The sequence below is a fragment of the Calonectris borealis genome, chromosome 4 (genome assembly GCF_964195595.1).
Source record: "Calonectris borealis chromosome 4, bCalBor7.hap1.2, whole genome shotgun sequence".
Classification (NCBI taxonomy): Eukaryota; Metazoa; Chordata; class Aves; order Procellariiformes; family Procellariidae; genus Calonectris; species Calonectris borealis.
Genome location: NC_134315.1, coordinates 43382508 through 43405784, shown reverse-complemented (window position 1 = coordinate 43405784; position 23277 = coordinate 43382508). Strand labels below are relative to the sequence as shown.

The window sequence follows — 23277 nt, the reverse complement described above, 5'->3', positions numbered from 1 at the left end:
TTTAAGAACAGCAACTGACCAACATATCCTTGGTTTGTGCAGATTTTTCATTACCTGACAGCTATCTAAAGAAAAGGAACGTTGCAGTAGATAAATAATATATGTATGCAATTGTTTACAATGTATGTAAGTCAATCACTTACAGCTTAGAACCATTTTAAGACAAAGGAATATTTTTTAAAATGTCATTTTATTATTTCTCGAGGTTGGTCACTGGAAACAGTAACTGTTGTTTATGGTATATTTCAAGGCAGTACAATAGCATTAGAAAGAAGTTCATTACAAGAAGTATTAGAAAGAAGTTCAAATTACAACAGTAATTTGTTGCAATGGAAATAAAGCAACATGGAAACAAAGTAACTGTCTGCTCAGTGATCTACCAGCTCTCTCTTTTAAGAAGTCTAAGAACACCGCCAAAATTACTAAATATTCACCATGGTATTAATAAAATAAGAAGCAAGACTAAGAAGTTTTATCAATAAGCCTCACCTTCCTTCAGCATAGCTCTGAATACATGCACATTCAGTGTTTGCCCCTAATGAAACCCCCTAAATTTTAATGAAAAAAATAGTTCCTCAGCTGCAATTTATACCAGCACAATGTATTCATATACATGCTCAAATATCAAATCTCTGTCAGCACATGGCCAGAACATTATTGCCATCAAAGGAGTAACCACCCTTTTTGACTGCTACTACCAAAGTGAAGGAACAATTAGAAGACTAACTTTACCTCATAATTTGAAAGTTTCCAGGTATTTTGAAAAATGTTTCTTTTCCTATTAGCCTACTTCTGCTAGCATACAGACATGCCTACAGATAGGACACTAACTCTGTCTGTCCTGCTCCCTGCTAAAGGTTTCCTTAGTTTCTGGTAAGAGCTGCAGCAGATGTATATTCAGGAAATTTCAGGAAGTTACATTTGCAGATACTGCAAAGAAGTACTGAACGTCCTCTTGTTGCAACTAAATGAGGAAAGGGAATTTGTTGCTCTCTCTCATCAAGTCTACTGCAGCAGTAACAACACATCTGTTGCTTTTCTCCAAGCTCTCTGCTATTATTTAGAGCTCATCTGGTACTGCATTAACAATTCTGTGACAAACACTTATGGCCACAACACATGCCAAATATGGAGTAACAAGTGACATACTGAAGCATTTCATGTTAATACACTGAAGAACTTCATTATAAAGCATATCCATTACTTTCTAAATCTGATAAGGATACAAAGAATGTTCATCTTCCCCCTACTCACAAGTCAGCTTTTCTCTAATCATTGTCCAACTGCCAGATAAACAGTTTCATAAACTAGTGAAGTTAATGACAGACTAACTCTTGAGGAATAAAAATTAAAGTCATAAATCCATTTACGTGAATATATGGATCTGTGAAAACAGACGCAAGCTTGACAAGCAGCCTTATTTTCCCACAGATGCAAATAGCGCTATCCCTGATATTATGCTTCCTAGCAATGCATCAACCAATAGATATTATTCAATATTCAATCAATCATCAATAGTGCAACTTCTTTCATGGACTCACAAAAAAAGGTTGGGAGTCAAAAGAAGAAACATTCTTCCTTATCTGGCATTCCACCACTTAGGAAATCCTTTACTACATATTGACTTGCAACGCAAGTATGCAAGTTTCCAGAGAACCCTTTGGCACAGTTGTTTCTCCAAAAAGCAGCTGCTCTTTCATGCACTTTCCTCTTTAGAACCCAGGCAAACATTTCACGTAATTTAAGAAGTCTGTTTCATCTACTAGTTCCATAACTATTCTTAAAATATCTTAAATTCATATCAAAACCATCCCATGCTCATTTCACAGACTGTGAGCTGCCACTCAACCCTACGTAGCTGGTCAGGAAACGCCTTCAAGAAAGCAGTTAGTTCCATTCACTCTTCTTCAGTCTTCCTGCTTCACAGCCAGAACCTGTTCTAGTTGGTTAAATCCTACAGGAGAAAACCCAATCACTTGGTTGCCAGAAATGACAAGATACCTTTGCTGTTCTGTTCAGTGTTTATGTTTATGATGGCAAGATAGTACTAAGTCTGAAAAACTGCACAAAAGGGAGAAAACAGATAGGGGAAGTTAGGAATTTCCTCATGAAATCCCTCAGTTATGTCTCAGAGAAGTGGTGGCATTCCTCCATAAACACCTGGACATAAAATGCTGAATGGTGAAACCAGGAACTCTCACTGCTGTGCGAGTTCTGCTGATAAAATGAACACAGTGCAGTCACACTGCAGGGCAGACATGGCTAGACAAATACAAACACCTGCTGAAACAGTTAGGCCATCTCTTCTGGCCTCATTCAGCCTCAATAAGAAAATAAGAATAATATTACTGTAGAACAACAAGTATTCCTTTTTAGTTTTTTAAACTTGCCTTTGGATCGTTTGCATCAAAAAGCCCTGTAGAAAGTCCAATCAACAATGAACTTTTGCCTTTATTTTTTGCTGGTGATATGGAACGTGAACGAGGTACAAAAGGCTCTTCCTGGGAAGACTGAGCTGATAGAACTGGCGAGGCTGTTGGTACAGCTGGGAGCTGCATTACCCTCTGGAATAAGGGTTCAGGTTGCAGACCGTCACTGGAACAAGTTTCTGATGTAGTAAAAGAAAGTCCATTACAAATCTAAATAGATGAAAAACCCCAAGCTCTTAAACAAAAGATAATTAAAGTGAATAAAACTAACTCATTTCTGTTGTACAATTAAAGGTGAAAATAGATAGCACTGTAAAAGTATTAAAATATCTTTGGATTATTTTAGTAAATACATTATAATATGGAATTCTGCCATTTTAACTTTTTGAGAATACACAGCCCTCAGCTATAAGCCTGTTCTCTTCTCATGCCTTCTAGTTTCTCATTATCCAGTCCATGCCTGAAATTATGGTGTCATCCATTTTCATCTGTTGCTTCTTGCCCTTATACTAGATTTCTTCAAAGCTACCTCAACATAGTTCGCCCAAACACTGGAAAAAAAAATCTAGTTTGCTTAAGCCACCCATAAATAGATGGAATAGTATCATCAATGATACTTGACACTATTGCCGATGCATTTTCTATTCTACTGTAAAATATACAGACCTTCTGAAGTTACTTCAAAGACCTCCAAGAGCAAGCAATTCTTCTATGCCATAAAGATAAAAGATTATCACTAGCAGCCACTTAAAATATTTTTTTATCCAAGCTGCAGTTCAGTATTAATTTGAGATGTCTATAAACAAAGCAACACTTTTATTAAGTAAAATCACCAGATTTCATAGCATTTTAAACAGTCATTTTAAAAGGTTGTAGCATTCAGAAACTTGACATTCACTTTTAAGTATCAGTGTGGGCCAATGCCCTGTTCATCTACACATAGTGTAGCTTTGTTACATGTTTTCTTCCAAAGTGGCAAAAATAACACCCACGATTTGTCCTCCTAATTAATCAGAAATTTGCTTTTTAGAAATATGCTAAAAAAGAAAATGAAAACAGAAAACTTGCTCTTCCGGGGTTAGTGAAGAAGTGAGAAGGGATGGCTCAAGTACTCCATACTACCAGCTACAATAAACAAAACAAGAGACTTCAACTGACCTTCTGGAGCTTCCTTTTGTGGTTGCACTTTGTCAAGCATTACTTTCTCAGAAGCTGCCTCATTTCTTCTGTCATGTTGGGCCCTATTATAAAATACCATATCCAGGGGAAACACCATGTAAAAATAGTCATTATTCTACTGAAAAAAATCCTCAGCCACCAAGTGCAGTAAAACTAACATGGCAGACAAGCAATGAAGCTTTAACTAAGCTAAACATTTTAACTGATGTATCTAAATCCTACTCAGTTAAAGCTCATTGTTTGAACTGGAGAGAGGGGGGATCAGAAGAAGAGAGTACTTACTTATCCTCTTTCTCTTTTACCCACACTTCATTAACAGTGATGGGAAATTCCTTATTCTCCTTACTCTGGTGCTTTTTACCTTCTTCTGTTTCTTCCAACATCTCTGCTTCCAAATCATCAGGGTCTAGAATTAATAAAGTCATATACCACATTAAAAGTGAATCCCAACCAAACAAAAAGACAGGAGAGACTATACATCTTAAGATTATACTTACATCCTTCAGATTTAATAATTTTCTGCATTTTGCAGAAACAACTGAAGTTTTATCACCACAGAGCTAAAACTTTGTTTCTGATACAAGAAAAGTATCTTAAAGCTCCAATGAACTATGTTTTCTAAAAACCCCACAGACATCAGCAGAGTGCTGGTGCTGGTATCATACAGGGGAAAAGATTCCAGCACAACTGATGGGGAGAAACAAACAAAAAACCCAACAACAACAACAACATTGAAGCACTTTAGAATTCCACTTGTATTCTAGAGAGTTCTCTATAAACGCACAAAAAAGGTTTCTGGAAATTTACAAAATACATTAGTGAATCAAATTACAACACAGGCATAGAAAGCACTTGGTCCTACCTAAAAGGTGTTAATGAAAAACTGCACATTACTTATGGGAAGATATAAAAGTATACAGGATCATTACTTCCTGGAAATTGGAATTGGAAAACACATTGTAATTAGAATTACTAATGAAATGACTTACCATCCAGCATAACAGGTTTGCTCTGCACCTGGGTAGGTCCAGCTCTTTGAGATTCTTCTGGTATAGTCATGTCAGACTCTGTGATATCAGCTGGTACTGAAGACTGAGCTCCGACTGTAGGAAGAGCTTTCTCTTCCTTCTCCTCTTTTATAATTAAGGACTGACGATCTCCTTCAAGAAGTTCTGCAGTACCTAACGCAAAATTATTCTATTATTTAAACAGTGCTTGACACAGTTTGATAATAAACTACAATGTGACTACAAGGTAAGTTGAGAATTTTTGTTTCTTTAAAGGAAAACAGAATAGAAAGATTTGCATGCTTTTATTACAACTATTATGAAGAGGAAAGCTAGAAATATTAAAATTTGAATTTTACTTCCAACATTAGTACAAGTTAATATTTGGAATAAACATAAGTCGTTTTGTCCTTGGAAAGGACAAAAAGCAGGAGTTGACCAGAAAAAAAATCTGCTGATATGATAAGTCACATGCTAACAAGAAGGTTATAGGACCTATGTAATGCAGTATTCAGTTGATGACATCCTTTTAAAAAACAGACTTGTTTTCTATCAATAAGCAAAGTCCAAGACTTTTCAATAAAATGAAGATCCTTCCCTTTCAGCACATCCTTCTTAATTTCTTACCACTTCACTGAGTTTGAAATATTTCGGTGTGTTCCAGTATCAGCTTGTGCTGACATTTAAAACATTTAGAACTGAGGCAACACCCAGAAGTGGAAAGCAAGAGCGAGGATAGGATATGCTTCTGTGACTTCAAAATTGTTCTCAGTAGACAAACTGGCAAATCTAGCACTTCCTACACTTGCAGTGCAGATAATTACCAGCTGTGCTTACCACTTATTACATCTAGTTCCTCGAGTAGGTCGGTTTGCAGCTGCAACTCTGCTTCTCCTAGGATCTTCAGGACAGAATCAGTAGGGCTTTTGCCCCAGACTTTCCTGTGGGGTTCACCAATATCTAATCTAATTACATCCCCCAGAGTTTGTCCTGTCGGGACACAAACACAAATATAGAAACTTTTAGAAATTAGAAACTTTTATTCACTTTCTATATAATGAACAAAAAACTAACCTCCACAAAACTAAAAACTACAAAGCCAGACTCATGCCACCTCACCCCAAGTCAGACAGCCTAAAGACTGTCCTCAAAAGTCTAGAGTTTTTCTTCTGCCAATTCCATTTAATAACAAGAATCATTCAATGCCAGTTAACATCTGCAACTTAATAGCAGCAGGAGATCTTTTCAGCAATTCAGGCACTCCGAAAGAAAACAGCATGAGAAATGTTCAATACTGGCATGAGATGGTCATAACTTTACCTGAAACGGGAAACTAGAAAGTCTCTTGTCCTGCTATCCTTTGGCATTTGTTTCTGTTATTTCTCCCTCCAAGGACAATGGAGGATATAAAGCAACAAAGAATAATAGAGCAAAAGAAGAAGTTTCTTCATCTTCTAATATCCTAGCCGTGTAAAACTACTATATTATAAAGTAAGTCTGTCACATTCTCAAAGGTTATTTATTTCTACAATGTGAAACTTACAAAGAAAGCTCAAAGAAAGTAACCACGCACTTAATCAGGTAACTATTTGTTGAAATTAGGAAATTATTTGTTGAATCTCCTTCAGGCCAATGCCTGTACCTTATTCCTTATGCAAGGGAATATATAACCACTTGGTTTTTAGAAGCAGATGACATGCAACTGATAACAGGACTATAATAATAAAGAGTATTTGGCTTTATAAAACAGGCACTACACATGGTAAACTGATTTACTAATATCATGGTGACAAAAAAAGTACTTACGGTCTGTTCCGGAGAGAGAATCTTCCATTGATAACTGAGCTAGAGGAACTACCAACTCAGATGCCCCAGATTCCCATTTTTTGCGATCTCCTAGAAGTGGAGGGTCACCTTCTTGTTGTTCCTTACCATCCTCAGACCCAGCTGATTCAGAGATATTTTTACACTCCTTTTTATCTTTCTCATCTTCTTGAGCTTTAAGATTTTGATTTAATCTTCTCAGTATTTCTCGTTTATTCTGAAATAAGGGCCAACATATATCACTTAAAATAGTACCTTTCTTAAAAGGAAAAGAAAAACTAAATCAAACTGAATACAATTTTACATACTTGCATTGCAAAATCTGGCTTTTTTATTTCTTCCTCAGCTTCCTGGATAGTAGTTACATTTTCATCCTTTAAGTCCAAGAAGCATGAAATGCAATGTAGAAGAATACATCAGAAAAAAATAATCTTGACAATATTAATAGATGTAATAGTGAAAAATCACCTCTAAAACCTTTTCATTGACAACTGCAGATAAACTGAGACGGAATGTATGATACCTCTATTTTTGTGGGGCTTCCCAAAGACAGAATTTCAAGGGCAGCTTCAGTCTTTGAACCATTCACTATCTGAAAGTGGTGAGCAAATGAATCGCACTCAGTTTAAGCAGCCAAGTGAAGGTTCAGAGCATGAAACATGTAGAGATAAAGCTAGATATGACCTCTACGGCAAAATGCCACCAAATTCCAATCCTAGAAATGAGTAATTCTATAAAAGAACAAAAATAGTGGCAAGGACAGAGTCAAGGAGCAGCTGTAAAGAAAAGCAGAAGGGAGAACAGACAACTTTAGTGATTACAGCATATATAATGTCAAGTCGGTAAAGAACAAGAAAGCAGTAGTTCCTTGATATCTGAAAACATATCAGAAAGCCTGCCCAGATTAAGTTGATTGAGATTAGGCAGATGCAGAATTACACTAAATATTCCATTATGTGGTGCATTTTTCGGGGAAACATTCTGCATTGTTCTTAATCTGCCTCAATTATGGGAGCAATGAAATTTCAACTATTGCATAAGACCTACCAGGCTTCCAAAAGCAATCAATATGAACTTCATTTAGAAAGCATATTTACTCTTCAAAATTGTAAAATAGTAAATATATAAAATAATCAAACTAAAAAATTGAAGGAAAAAATATGTATTTTTAATATTATTATATATTTTATATATATAATAATCTTTGTGTACAAGGCTTGTCTTCTCCAATTGCTCTGTGGGCTAATTTTTAGTCAGTTATAGTCACCATCTTGCATTACTGTAAAACAAACTATCCACGTGGAAAAAATATGCTAATGATTTAAATATTTGTCAAAACATGATTTGTTTATTTTTCCAGCTATCAGCTGACATTTTTCAGTGTCCTATATTTTATATACACTATTTAGCACTAAGTTTCACTATATTCCCATAGTCATAGCCTTCAGTGTTGTATACAGTATATAATCCCACACTACACTGAAATCTAGAAATAACTTAGGTAAAAAAACCCAAAAGTTAGCATTCAAATTAACACAGATTGTGTTAAAAACTCAAATTGTAAAAACATTCACTTGTATGCTCAGTTTCACAATTGTCACTTAAATCAAATGGTGGTAGTCAAGGTAAATGTGTAAGCATTTACAATATTAGGACACAAAATCACAGAAAATAGAAATTAGGAAGTCTCTAATACTGTTTTAGACAACAGGAAGAGACAACACTATCAGATTCAAGTCTCTTAAACTTTATAATCTCTGTTATAATCAGCACATACTTTCAAACTCGTTGAAAACAAGAATTAATATAAAATAGTCCTATCATTCAGAATTTATTTTCTCACTTCCACCAGGTTACAAACTCCTTAACTCCCCTCTTCCAGAGGCTGATGGAAATGGTGGTTAGTTGATGTCTTCTTCCACTAATCATGACTGCCTTGATCAAAATTTAAATTGCTGCCTAGGGTTCATCATAAATAAGCCATTTTGTTCAAAATGGACTGAATTTGAATTTCAGTGTACAGATGTATTTCAACAGCTTCCAAGTTTTGGTTTCTTTTTACATCTTTTTTCTTCCCTGCCCCCCCCCCCTTCCCTAATTAAAAGCAACAAGTACCCTTAACGATTTTTTCTACCTGATCTACACATTCTTCTAAAAATTCTTTTTCAAATCAGTGGGGTTTTTTTTCATTAATTTTACCCTCTTAGCAAAAGTACCTACCACACCCACTTCCTTCAAAGCAGAAGTCATGGAGATGACTGGTGTACCAGGCTTCACTGGAAGTTGTGGCTTAGGAAGAGCTGCTCCAAGCTCCTGTAGTCCATGCACAGGACTCTGTTCTGTAGCTCCCACATGAAAAGGCACATTAGGATTCTTTACCCCTTTCGCTATCAGCTGTATAGATTCAATTAAAAAAATTTAAATTATCAAATTAACTTCAAGACTTCGCACATTAAACAGTATTATCAAATAGGCTAACGTAAACCTCAGAAAAGGACAATAATGCTACACATTTTCGTACAAAAGACAACTGCCAACTGCACATGTGAACTACTTCCAGTTTATCAGCTTCACAACATCCTGTTTTTTGTAGCAATATATAACTAAATGAACCTGTCACTCCACAGCACACAGAAGCAAAATACGATAAGTACACTTTGGTTAAGTTACAGATCATTAATAAAATACTTAAGGTGATCCTAATGATTCTTAGGTTTGATGTCCTCAAATTCTCAAGCCAAAATCTCGAGCCAAATTCTTCATTCAAGTATACCTAAGATTAGGCTTTTAATGAGGGAATTCTGACTGATAGATGCTCTCCTCACTTTCAGAAGACAAACTAATTATCTAAGCTTGAAAAACCACAGTATAGGATTTTAGTTATACAAAGATACAGCACTACATACTTTGACTGTGTGTAAAATTTATTTTCTTACGTGTTCTTCCCAGGCTCTTTTCTCTCTTTCATATGCTTCCTTTCTCTTTCGCTCTAACTGTTCTTTCAGAACTGCAGCTCGAGCATTTGCTTGGGCCTATTGTAAACAAACAAGCAAAAAAAGATGAACTTAAAATCATGAAAAGCATTAGTACCCCAGTCCATGGAACATTTTAAAAAGAAACATTCTTGGATTACTTCATCTTCCTTTCTCTCACTTATTACTGTATAGACTGTGAAAGAAGGACTCCACTAACAATCAAAATTACCACACAAGTGCAATAACTGATCTTCTATGTTGAATATAATGGCAACTCCTCAAAACTTAATTAGAATTCTTGATTTACACCGTTATATTTTTAGCATACGTAGTAATCTTAAACAGAGTAATGTAAAATTAGAATCTCTACTTAAAATTAGTTTTGAAGCCAAATGCATTGATCACAAAATATTGAATATTCATTTTAAACTTTACAAACTTATTCAACATAAACACAAAAAGCTTCAATTGCTGTTTCACCTCTAGTTTTAAGGTTTTTACACTGCTCTTTGCAGATGATGGGGGGAAAAAAAAAATCATAGGATAGAGTAACACTTGCTATGTATTGTATGGTAGAGATAGTTATTGATATAAGAACACCACATGGAATAAAGTTCCAATCAAACATTAGATTTCTGTGAAACACATTTGCTTTAAATGTACTTCATCACAGGGGTACATAGCTCCCCTTCCAATCCACATGTAGCCCATGTCAGCACATGTCAGGAGTTTTGCCTTCTTTTATTCTTTTAACTAAAATAAAGTTGTTGCTATCTAAGGTACACCTTCCTTTCCCTTTCAGTATCAAAATGCTATTTTAGTTATACCAAATTGCCTCTAGGACTAAAGCTAACCTAAAGAAAAATCTCAAAGGCAGGGATGGGAAAAATCCTTGACTTGCTATGCTATGTCACAACATATTTTAAAATGACTGAGATAAAACAGTTGAACAGAGTCGTTACCTCAACACAGTTAAAATAAAAACTTCTTATAGTGGATGTATGAACAAACTATTGATAGCAAAATGAAATGCAAGAAACTTCATGAGATATGAAACAAAGCTGAAAACAGTAAGTTCCATCTCCTCCCTCCCCACAATTACCTTCTGTGCTTCTATCTTTTTGCGTTTCAGTTCTGCTTCTTCGCTTGATTCTTGTCCATCAGAACTGGCAGCTTCATTCTGCAATGTAAGAGTCCTCAAAGAATTATCATTAATTCACGTATTTAAAAGCTGAGTGATGTAACTAACTACTCGGATCATTTAGACTGATTGTATGACTAACACGGGTCAATTTCCCTGGGTAACTCTTCACTCAAATGTAACATCTACTTGGACAGAACTTCATCTTTGAGATTTGTGGTGGGTTTTTTGTTTATTTGTTTGGTTTTGTGGGGCTTTTTGGTTTTAAAAGAAGCTTTTACAAGCCAGGAAGAAAGTAATGTGCCTACTGTTGCAAGGGAAGTGACCTAATGATGCTGGGCTCTCACCTGCCACCCCTCCTCACTGTTGCATGCTCTGCAAGTAAGGTATACAAGAAAGGTTTGAAGCTCTCGAATGCCAGTTTCTTCCACTGTATGTGCTCCAAGGAAGGTGGAATGGGTGAGGGGGGGAAGTGGTAACAAGTAAGAATATATAAGGTCTACCTCTGAAATCTCTGTTTTCAATTTCTCTTACTTCTTTCCATGGCCTCTGCATATTCTTATTTACAGAACAGACTGAGAGAGTTACGCAAAAAAAGTTCCGACAGGAGTCTTTTGCTGTTCCTGACCAACTTGTGCAGACCAACTTTTATTTAAAATAAACTACTTACAAGGCCTATTTAGTAGGCTTCTTGCAGTATAAGAAAAAGAGTGTTATTAGAAATAATTTGGCAAAACACAAGCAAGAATTTTAAGTAAATTTTTAAGTGAAAAATTAAAAAAAAAATTAGGTCATGACCACCTTGGCTTCAGCCAGCTAACAGGAAAAAAGGATGACTAGAAAGAACACTGAAGATAGAAAAACTTCAAAAGAATAATCTGGCACTTTTCAAAGGCAAAGAAATGAATACATATTCATCTATTGTATATAAAATAGGCTACTACGCAGTATAAGATACTATGCAGTAGCGACATGTAAAATTGTTAATCAACATAAGGAAATAAACATATCTATGACAAGATTTGGTCTGAGGTGGTGTTCCTCTAGAAGTGAATCTCCATGCTAAAGTTTGCATCCGCAGGTCATCAAGAAAAGAAACTGTTAAACTTGGTCTCTGAATTCTGAAAATTAATTTAGGCCTACTTCCTGGAAAGTTATTAATCTATTCTCTGTTCCTTTGTAGGTGGCATACCTTCTGGGACATACAACACTACCCCAGGTAAGGTACAGCCACTGGAAAAGGAAGTTAGGTTCCTGATATGCCTCATAAGCCATACAGAGAATTAATGTCATGGTCCCAGTAACTAATTTTGTTTGACTTTAATAGCACAAGCAGCCTTGGCCTCCAGAAAAAAGGTTTCTGGAGTGTACCTTTACTTCTGCAGTTAACCATACTGCAGGTAGAGTCTAGGTGCTCCTAATTTTGAGAGAAAGTGTTGCAGCTGCTTAGTGAAAAAAAGTAAAGAAACAGTGCAGTACAGCAATAGCTCTATACTGGTAACATTTTAGCACTGCCGTCAGTATTCTAAGGGTACTCAGGAGCCACGGTAAGATTTCATAGGGCTGTGTATGGAGATGGCTAGTCCCACTGTATCAGTTTTGAAGTTTGTCCAAAACAGCAGAGGAGACACAGAATTATGAGTGAAACTAGCACCAAATGCAATTGAGACAGCACGTGCTTATGGTGCACCAGCTTAGCATTTTATATGAGTCAGCATTAGTGATAAACTTCACTGACCAGCTTCTACAATAACTTCATAGACTCACATTGATTTTCCTCTTGTTCCTTAAGACAAACTCAGGAGAACGGCCCGTGTTGGTCCCATGCCAGCCTTAGCCACTAGCACATCTTATAAAGTTTGCATAGTCTCCTCAGGTAGACATGTACGTAACTTTTGCTCTGGATCATTCATTTTACATTTAAAGGGGCATGGGTTCCTCTTCAATGCACTAAAGAAGTTTTGCACCTCAATCAAAGGATTGAATTTGGCTCTCTGCGCCTCACCAGTGAGATAGATGCAGTATAAGTTAAAGAAAATAAAGAAAACAATTCAAAAAGTCACTAATAGAGGAAAAAAATAGAGTATTTTAGCACTAGAACCACGCCCCCCCAAACCCACAGCAATGCAGAACTCTGTTTAGCTGGGATGGTGGTCCAAAGAAACTAAGTGGTACTGGGCATGCTCTTGCCTTATATGTCCACTCACTATACATAAGATGCATGTGAAAGCACTTAATACGGGTGCTTGAAGTGGACAAGGCAGGGCAGGAACATTTCTCTAATTTTAAAGCACAATGTGAATAAATAAGCAGGCAATCACTTGAGGAAACCCAAACTGTCTATTAAGACAATGGACAGGAAGGGGAAGAACAGACAGGAGTACAAGATCACACAGTAGGTTAACGAAAAAATTGAAACAAACTCCAAACCATATTTACTACATAGATTGCCTCTCAAATGAAACTCTTTTAAACAAGTAAATGGATTGCTTCCAAGGGTGCCTTGGATTATTCATTTGACACCTTAAGAAGTGTTCGTTCTGAGTCTACTTTATGAACGTATTATTTTGTTTTTGTTGTATTATGAACGTATTTTGGAAAAGCTATGTTTGGAAAAAAGTGTATTGATTAACTTGAGCTCATGCCAGGAATTTTTAACTTTAATACACACCTACAGAATGTATGAAAAGAATTGCTTCATATGCATTCTCTGTGAGCATTGTCAAAAAGTGAATTCTGGAGAAGTTCCTATAACAAAAAGCAAATAAATATAAACATGCTAGTGCTTTATGAGAAATATATGTGTCAAATTCAGATGTAACCTTATGTTGTCTTGTTTTTAAAACGTTGTTAGTTTACAGGCACTGAAGCTGCACCTCCAGCACTGAAATAACAAACAGATTTTGCATATTCTGGAAGAAGAGATGGAAGTACACTAACTGTGGAACAGAATTAAATGTCAAAAATATATTTTTGAGAATATATGAGAGAAGTCTTCCTGCAGGGATAAAAGAATACATCCCACAGCCAACTTCCATGAGTATTTAAGATTATTTTTCAAACCAACCTTCTCTCCACGAAGTTTTGCTCTGATCTGTTGACGTTCATTAAAGTTTTGTAGACGGATCTGTCTTAATCTTGCCAAATATTCCTAAGGCAAAGAAAGGAAATAACTTTCAGTTATACTGAAACTGTCTCCAGTATGGTTAACTTAAAATACATAAGATTCCACAAAAAAATAAGATGGGTGAACCCCCCCCCCACTATTACTATTACCATATTAGCATTTACTAATCTCCAGAAAAACTCTCATCTAATGAAAGTAAAGAAAACTGGAACGTATGTTTCCCAGTATTAAGCTATCATCACATTTTATATCATGGAAGGCTAGGAATGGTTATATTTATCAAAACAGGATTAAGATATAGAGAGTCATATCTATACGTATGCACATTCAAGAACCTCTCTGAGACAGACTGATGTAGACAACTATTATTTTGATTATTTAAAAAAAGAAAAAAAAACACAACAAAGACACCCAACCTCTAGAACTTCATACAGTAATTTATTTCCTAGGAATTTATAAAGTCCTTTTATTTTGTTACACAGATGAACCATGCAGGGAAACCAGGCACAGTCAAGGTCAAAATAGTGCTATTTGTGTGACGAGCAAAGTGGCAAACATGCGGCAAGCATACCTCTTCCTCCTTGTTTCTGGATTTCCTTCCTCTTGCAGAAATGGGCCTGCCTCCATAGATATCTGCCACGTTTTGCAGTGTACCCTGTTTACCATTTAATGGTATCAAATTTAAGGTGGCTGAGGCAGTAAAATTATCTGCTTTATCCAATAACTGTTCACTTATAAGAAACCAAATCCATCAATGATCTGTAGTTATTCTGAAGTTAACTGATAACCCCTTTTCACTTACACGAAACATATGACAGTAGTACCTAAAAATCCTAAGTAGCCAGAGAGACTAGAGCTTTAAAACTATAGTTGCCTTCTCCCTGCAATTCTGATCTTCTCCTGCTATGTTAGAAAGCCTAAATTCTGATGGGCACAAGTTTTTCTACATCTGGATTATAAATGAATTGTGGCACAGAGTTGGCATTTCTGCCATTGTTGAGTCAAGCCTAAAATGAAAGTGGAATCTTTATATGTTCTTAGATTAAGCTTTTCCACAATGATGACTTTTTTAAAAAACATACTACAAGTAGCAAACTCAAAAACCTAATAAAATACTTAAATATACCTGTTACATCTAACAAGCTGTGTTAAGTGCCTAATACATATGAATTCACAGGATATAGTCTTGGTGACTTAGTGTCCTAACTGTCACCAAAAGGATTTCAACTTTAAGGAATACAATACAAAACAGTACAAGAATCACTTAACTCCAGGTTTCCTGCTTGGATTAAAATCCAAAATATTTAAATTATTTTGTTCATGATATACCTCTGCCTCTGCTGAACAGGTTAAAAATATCTTGATTTGCTAACTCAACATACAATAAAGACAGTAAGCATACATGTGACAGTTGCATCGACCTTCTGCCTTATAAAATACCAGGGCTTTAGCTTTCTGAAGCTTCAGTGTAAAGAACCATCGGTAAGTAAATACTCCAGTTAAATTCTTTGTAGGGACGACTGAATCCAAATATTCTGGCCAAATACTCTCTCAGATTGAGCAAAAAATCAGTAACTCAAGGAAACAGCACATTTCTGCACTTCTGTGGTTTAGTGACTGGGGGATGAGAGAACAAATTAAAAGAACCATCCTGTGGGTAAAAAGTAGCATACATTCATGAGGACTCCATGAATTCTGGTTTCAGCTTGAGTATTAAGTCATACAAAATGGAAAGGAATATTTTCCATATTCACCTTTTCAGAAAATATTTGGGTTTATTTTTAACTTCTTAATGCATGTTCCTGGGCTTTACAAAAGCTAACTGGCACTATTCAAGTCATCTTGTTGTTCTTCATTCTAGCATTAAGTTACTTTAGGTATTTTCAAACTGATGGAGATGTATATCACTGCACTTAAACAAGAAAGAAACTGGAAGCAAGATTTTTGAGAACTGATTTCCTTTCTGTGGATTGTTACTTTTTACTCATCTGCCTACACTAAAATTTTCCAAGACCAGGACTTAATGTTTTGCAATGCCACGCAGCTACAGTAAAGTAGTAAATTAGGTCAGCAGCTGTCTTAAAGAAAAGATGACTGAAAGTATCATCAACTCAAACTACGGAGTCAAATTTTAGACTGTCACTTGAAAATTAAAATTGACAGCAACTACATTTAACAGAAGCTGGGTAAGTTAGTGCGAGTCATTTGACTTACAAGTCTTTATACAACACAGAGCTGCATATTAGTTGATAGTTCCTACTGATGTCTCCTCTTAGATCATCATGGTCTGGACAATAGTCCCATCCCTATATGAGAACTATTGCCAGCTAATCCAATTATTTTCCTGCATGAATAGAAGGAAGCTGCTGAGAACTTCTGCTATCGATGGCAAATGATAATACATGAATTTGGGACCCTGGCTTTGAGTTACAAGTCTTAAACATCTGGAAGTTACTTTTACACTGTTCAGTAACCTCCCTGTTTTATTACAGCAGCCCGTTAAGAATAAAACGTTTGGGCTCAGTTGAATACATTAGAGAAACCTGAGAAACAGTAACCTGAATACTTGCATTAATTGATCTCATACATTTATATTAATGCCCAGAAAGTCAAGAACAAAATGGAAGCAGGTACTACTACGGACTTGACGAACAAGAGGCAGTCTTAACAAGAATTGTTCATTTTTTCAAAATTATTTACTGGTCTTGGAGGTTTTAAAAAACAGAACCATAGTTCTAAAATGGAAGACTCATGCTTTAAAACATATATACTAATCTAAGGATACTTCACCATCAAAGCAATGAATCAAAGTATCTAAAACTTGCTTATTGTAAGTGAAATAATCCCTGAAACAAAGACCTGGCTGTAAATCATGATCTGATATTCAGATATAACTCAGGAGATGCTTTTATAAATCTGCAGTTGGTCTCATCTCACTGCAATGCCAGCACGGTCAGTTTAATTTCAGCAGCTGACAGTGATATTGTGACTTGGTTTAATATGAATAGTGTGGAGAAGCACTCAAAAAGCAAAACTCTCCACATTATGAAAACACATAGTTCAACCACACAAAATCCTAGTGCAAATGAGTCATTTCCAAGATATTTTTACTGCAAAACAAACTTCCTAAAGGAATATTGAATTTAGAACTGCAAGCATAAAGAACAAAGGACATTTTGTGACACTGTCCACTAGTTAATCTCTAAAGAGTAGAAGTTTTAGAAACATCAACCTTGACAAAGATGGATGTCTTTATAATACCTTCTCAATAAGCAGAATGTGTTTTTGTAAAACACACTACTGTATCTGATCATTAGCTGTATCAATTTAATAAAACTTTATTTTAGGTTCAGGCTACTGAATAATATATAAAGTTTAATTTTAACCAAAACTTTAAAGCTATGAACAGAAAAAGATGTAAATGAATGTTTTAAAATGCACAATATCAAGTTAGACACATGCAAAAAAAGATATTTTCCTTTTTTAATAAATTTACAGTCATGAGAAATGTATTGCACAATTCTGTTACATTTTAATAAAATCAATAACAAAATGCAAAAAACCTACCTCCCATTCTTTTTTTTTTTTTTTAATTACTTAAGGAAAATACTTAGCCAGGATTTCGTGGTTATGATGCTACTTCAAAGATTCATAAAGCATGCTGAAACAGTACTATACATAGGAAAACCAGATTCCATACCATGTGTCCCTCAGCTCGAGCTTTGTTTTCCATGGCTTCTCTCTTTCGTTGCCAAAATTCTTCAACTTGCTTTGCTCTATCTGCAGCTATCCATCCTTTTTGCCTGAGTAATTGCAACACATAGCAAGATGAAAGTCTCTGAAATATGACACTCAACACCCCACCCTGAATTTATTCTAACTAGGACACACACAAAAAAAGTAACTTTCTATGAGTAAGGCATCTTTAAAAAATGCCTTTCATCAGCCAAAATACAAGTCAGACTTCCACAAAATAGAGGAAAATAGGCTCAACTAAGTTAAAAGAACAATTTAAAAAAAAAAACAACAAAACCAAACCAAAACACCGTATTCTTCCAGATCCTGGTCATCAAAACAAAATGAATGTCAAAACACAACCTAAGTGTGATTATTTCTGAAAATGTCTCAGCTTGTTTCATTATTGTTAGCATTTGTGAAAAGACGACTCCTTCAAGGTTTCCTTTCAGAGATGAGTAAGAAGTCATCACATGAGCCAGTCAGTAAGGTCAATACTGCAGCAGTCTTTCAAGACTGACCTACGTTTGGAGTAAGAGCTTCTACCACTTAGATAATTAGTACGGTGCTAGTATTCTCAGAGTGTTCTGGCAACTCCTTTTGGGGAATCTTGGGGGATTTTTGTTTGTTTTTAAAGGAACTGTGAAGGAATTTTCCTACCTTAAAAGTTAGCCAGAACAAGATGGTTTTTTCACATGTTCCACCCCAGGTCAGGGACCTGCTTGGGTAGACAAGAAGGCTATGTTCAAGTTACCATAACTGAGCATCTGGCAAGTCTCCTAGTACATACATACAATCGTTTTGTAGTGGAACCATTACAAGTGGACTCAGAAGCAGCTTTCTATTAAAAAGAACCACTGCGAAATGGTGCAAGGTATTCTAACAAATGGTAGAATGATGAGGCAATCCCCTCTCCAAGGTTCCCCTGGCCTCGTTTGACTGAGGAATACTGGGTGTCCAGGAACAGGCAGGAAGAAATTGGAATAAGCTGATAGCAATAACCCATCAGGCTGAGACAGTTAAAGAAAGAATCATTTTGCAATACAGAAGCCATTGCTACTAATTCATAAACGAATTAGCACACTAATTAAACATCCTTGCATTTTGTTTTTTCTCTCGCCTCGCTCCCCCCGCCCCCAAGCGACAAGAAAATGAAATATTTCCATATGCTACAATTCAGTAAGAGGAAGACAGAGACAAAACTACTTTGATACAGTAAAACAAACGCTGTAGCTGCCTGAAAAGGCAAGATGATCTATGTAGGTGTTACTGGTAAACAAACACACACTTGATAATCTTTGTATACACATATTTGACTCACTACAAGATTTTTACTGTAACTGTTCATTACATGTGAACTCAATTGGTGGATAGTGAAATCTGTCCAAACCCGTGTCATATAGCTGAAGCTTAGCTTACAGTGTTGGAGGAGAGGTGCTTCCCAAGCAAAAAACCACCAAACCTACTTGTCTCAAACCAAATTCACAGGAAAAACTTATTTCAACTAATTTTTATGAAAATCGTTTTCCCTACTCTAAAGCTGAGTGACTAATTTTCCTAAAACATTTCAACTAGATTTCTTTTGGACTGCGTTTTTGTCCAAGAGACAATTTTTAAAGATTGTTGATGTTGAATATACTTAGCTTTACATTAGTTGTGGTAGTGTAATCAGAAAGATTGCAACTTTTGGATTGCTCAACTTCTTTAATATACGCTCTAAATTACCTATCTTTAAGAAAGTTGCAATTATTTAAATTCTCTGCTTGAGCTAAACACCCTGAACGCTTATCTTTATATTTCACCTCCAGCTGAAAGAATAAACTGCAGGAGAGAAATACTGCTAGGCTAACTATGATAATAAAATTGCTTCTAGATATTAAAGTACAAATACTTACCACATTTTAAATGCTAAGAAACAGCACCTCAATTTAAGGCTAAAGGTAATCCAGCTTATAAATAGAAAAAAAATCTCTACCTATTTTGAAGCTTTTGCACAGTATTTTCATTGAGTGCTTCCAAGTTCATGTATTTGAAAAATACTGAATCAGTTTCTCTTCATGATATCCACATTATTCATAATTTGCAGCCCTCTACTATAGTTCTGCTCAATTTTAACACATTTAAAACAGTTTACCTAGATATAACCAACTATCATTTAACATTGTCAAATGTGCAACGAAAACAGTGTTCCCTAATCTAGGCAAGACTTGGGGATTGTGGCACTTTGTGCAAAGCATTGAGAATAAATAGAGAAGGATGGAAATACGCATCTACATCAGCTGCGAAAATACACCTTCCAGTACTGGGTTGTACCAGGAGGAATTTTAATTTGCTCACAACAGCCCAGATTACTATAAAAAAAATAAAATATACCTTGTAGCTTGCAAAATTGTAACATCAGTGTTGAACGTGTTATGTTATTGCTGCAAATTTTAAAATAAATCTACAAAGGCAAAATATATTAAAACATAAAACTGAATAAAATTAGTTTAGAAGAACAAATGTTTTCTTTGGCCACTTCCTTTTCCTCACATTAACTCCATTTATTTCTTCCTCCATGGGATACATCGTTGGATCTGCAGAAGTTTAAATAATGCATGAGAAAATTTATCCCTCTAGGAAAGTTGGTTAGTAACGCTCATGTACTAAACTTCTAGAGGAAAGAGATTTTCCCATTTACTGCTCACAAGTGTGGACACAGTTCTTTGGGCAGCATTAACAGATCTGAAGGAAAGCAAAGAAGTTTTGAAGAAGCTACTTGAAAGGGTGAAATCATTAAAAAATAAAAATTCAATGCTTGTTTACAATCCTTTTATATATAAAATCCTCAGTTTATAGTCATTGCAAAGAATAAGCATCAGCGAATTAGAAGTTGCACACCATTATAACACCTGGCATTCACATCTCAACGAAAAAAGCTCCTAGAACTTTTCCACGGATCAATAAACAGGAGCTAACAATTCTGGGAGCATTCTAGACACTATCCTATGCTAGAGAGTCAAACACTTAGATGTAGAGAAGGCAGTCAGAATGAGATGACAGGAGAAGGAAGCATCTTGGCAGGTAATACAAAAAGTGGAACTATGAAAAAAGCAAAGGAGGAGGCTTACAATGTTATCTGCAACTGCATTAAGCCAAAATTTTTGGCTGAAATGTAGTTTAGTTACAGTTGTTAGTAATCCATTTTTTCCACTATTGGGGAAGCCAAGGTTTCCATTGGTTCTAAAAGAATTGTGGTCTGCGAGGGACTAACACACAAACAGACAGCACAGTACCAATGGATAAACATGATTTTGAGACATGTCCAACTACTAAGTGAAACAAGACACAGAACAAGAATCTAACATGTAAGGACAGATTTATGGATTATCATAGTCCAACCTGTTTGCATTGGCTTGTTTAGACACCTCCTTCAATCTTTTCATTTTTTTCCTAACTGCACCAGCATCAGGTAAATGGTGATGACCTGCAGGCCCCTTAGGAACTCCTGGACGTATTCCAGGTGGAATTCCTCTGTAGATAAATATGTACAGTAACTTTCATTACTTTCATCTAAAGCAGACCACATGCAACTTCTAATGGAAGGTATCCATACCTTTCAACAACTTCTCGGCCTTGTACTTTCGCCCTCAATTTGGCTTCCCTCTCTTCAGCTACTCTAATGTTTTCCTTTTGCTGTTGCATCTGGTCAAAAATAGCATGGTAGTGTTCATATTGTCCTCTGGAAGACACAGGAAAAGGACCAACACCACCTCCACCGCCATAATATGGTGCCTGGAAATCAAAAGGGGTAGGGTGGAAATCTCAAATACTGGTTTTAACAAGCCCTTCCTATTTTCGCCTCTTCAGCAGAATAAAAGCATTAATATGTTCTGGAACAATTCTGAATTGGTCCTAGTTTTATTCCTGGCATGCCCCTATTTTAACGAACTACAAGATAGATAAATTAAAAATTTATTTTTCTGCTAGCACTCCAGAATAACACAGCATTTTACCCCCCTCTGGTAATAGTCTGGTTATACATGAGACATATGTCACACATTTTGGAAGTTACTGGTAACAAATCCATTGAAGCGTAATTGGAGACAGATGTTCTTACATGGCAAGTATCAAAGTTTTAGCACAAAAGCTAAAAGTGATACAATACTAACTAAAGTACTAATGAGTGATTTGTAGCCAAACACCCATTTTTTCATGAAGCTGGAAACAGTTAAGCACACTTCTAAGGCTGCTGAATGGCATTAAGTGCAGATTTATCTGAGAATCCCCATTGTTACCAACCTATAATTGGTTTCATCACCAGAATTGAGATGTTTCCCTACTAAAGCTCAGATCAGGGGAACATCTACCACAAGCTACTGCTTATGCAAATTATCTCTGTCATTCTCAAAGAATTAGAATTTCTACAGAACCTTCATGTGAAAATAATAAAAAAAGAAAATGTTGCAAGCAGCTGTGTACAGTAGTAGCCAAGGATGGATGCAGAAAATGTGAAACTGGCAAAACAAGGTTAAGGTTGTCAGCACATGCATAAAAATGTTCCCTTTACACCTGGGGGAAGCAGTCAATAGCCCATGGTAGTGAATCTATGGAATTTGTTTTAACAATAGTGTAAATGTTCCTTCCAGAGTGGTCTTGAGTATTTTAAATAAATGCAAATAAGTGAGTGTAGATGTGACAGGTTTAAGATTGCCTACTTAGAAGTTCTTGAACAGATTATATTTGACAATGGAATTTAGCTCACATTCTGAGGTTTAGTTGCTCAACACCCATCAATAGCTCCCCATAATCCATATGATAGAATATTAACTGAAAGATTTATCCAGGCATTCAAATAAATATGCAAGTATACTGTTCGTCTGAATAAAAATAATTTACTATACAAGACTATAGTTTCTACAAATAGAAGGAAAAGTCTTGCTTTAGACACTATTCAAGGTTTCACCTATCATTATTAGAGCTCAGTTTTCAAAAGGATTATCTAAAGAAATAGTTTGATCAATCTCTAGGCAAATGCTATGAAGCAAGTGCTCAACACAGAACAGTCTGCAGAACAGTTTCAGCTCCTGCTAGAACCACAAACCCAAAGCCAAATCCTTGCCACCTCTTCCCCTACTTTGCCTCAGAAACGAGGCCAGCAACGAACCCAAAAAGACAATAGGAGGAGAAAATCATGCAGTGCGTGACCCTGCTGTGCCTTCATAAGAGGCTACATGGCTTGCATTATTGCAAAGCTTGAACAATGTTATTCGACAGCATCATCAGGGAGTTGCTGGATACACTGTTGTCATGTTGGACAAAGGAAAGAGATAATTAGGTCAAGAATACTATAACAGTATATGAAACCTGGAGTGATAACCTAGCGACCTGCAGTAAGATTTGTACTAAACTATCCAATCTGGAGAAGACATTTCAATTAATTTTAAAGCATGTCTGCTATGACATTTTACACCACTGACACTTAGTGAAAATATACACAGCCACTAAACCTCAATTTCCCTAGATGACTGAGAATACTGATAACGATGCAGCTGTAGCTACAATAGAACACTTCACATGTTCGCAGTGTCTAAGGACCTTGCAATAATACTCTGAAAGTTAATCAGAAACATGATTGTTTTCAGTAACATACGTAGCTCTCATCCAAACTGTGACAATGCTGATATATTGTGTTATATGAAATCTTGTAATGGTGCCTGCCAGTTTCATCTTGAGAGAGAGAAGGACGGCATAGGAACCAAATGATGTTTTTTGATTTTTCTATTAAATCAGCACCTGGTAGTTTTTAAAGTCTGGTATGCTTAAGTTTGTTTTTATATTTAAGTTTTACTGACACGATGTGTGACACACGTCCAAAGAT

At 35.9% G+C, this 23277-nt stretch overlaps 1 protein-coding gene across 8 annotated transcripts in view; it reads right to left on the bottom strand.

The window, feature by feature from the left end:
* Nucleotides 1-23277, bottom strand: part of NEK1 (NIMA related kinase 1) — a 56537-nt gene that overhangs the window by 14019 nt on the left and 19241 nt on the right. For 2 of the 8 annotated variants that reach the window (XM_075149338.1, XM_075149343.1), the window contains exons 16-30: nucleotides 21013-21191; nucleotides 20799-20930; nucleotides 17383-17485; nucleotides 14254-14337; nucleotides 13623-13706; nucleotides 10517-10594; nucleotides 9376-9471; nucleotides 8660-8833; nucleotides 6748-6813; nucleotides 6422-6656; nucleotides 5453-5605; nucleotides 4598-4789; nucleotides 3891-4014; nucleotides 3588-3670; nucleotides 2391-2608 (exon numbers count right to left, since the gene is read on the bottom strand). In XM_075149338.1, coding sequence (XP_075005439.1) covers nucleotides 2391-2608; nucleotides 3588-3670; nucleotides 3891-4014; nucleotides 4598-4789; nucleotides 5453-5605; nucleotides 6422-6656; nucleotides 6748-6813; nucleotides 8660-8833; nucleotides 9376-9471; nucleotides 10517-10594; nucleotides 13623-13706; nucleotides 14254-14337; nucleotides 17383-17485; nucleotides 20799-20930; nucleotides 21013-21191 — 2001 coding nt within the window. Of the gene's footprint in view, nucleotides 1-2390; nucleotides 2609-3587; nucleotides 3671-3890; nucleotides 4015-4597; nucleotides 4790-5452; nucleotides 5606-6421; nucleotides 6657-6747; nucleotides 6814-8659; nucleotides 8834-9375; nucleotides 9472-10515; nucleotides 10595-13226; nucleotides 13304-13622; nucleotides 13707-14253; nucleotides 14338-17382; nucleotides 17486-20798; nucleotides 20931-21012; nucleotides 21192-23277 lie in introns of those variants that run through there. The other 6 variants (XM_075149340.1, XM_075149341.1, XM_075149342.1 and 3 more) reach the window with 5 other exon arrangements.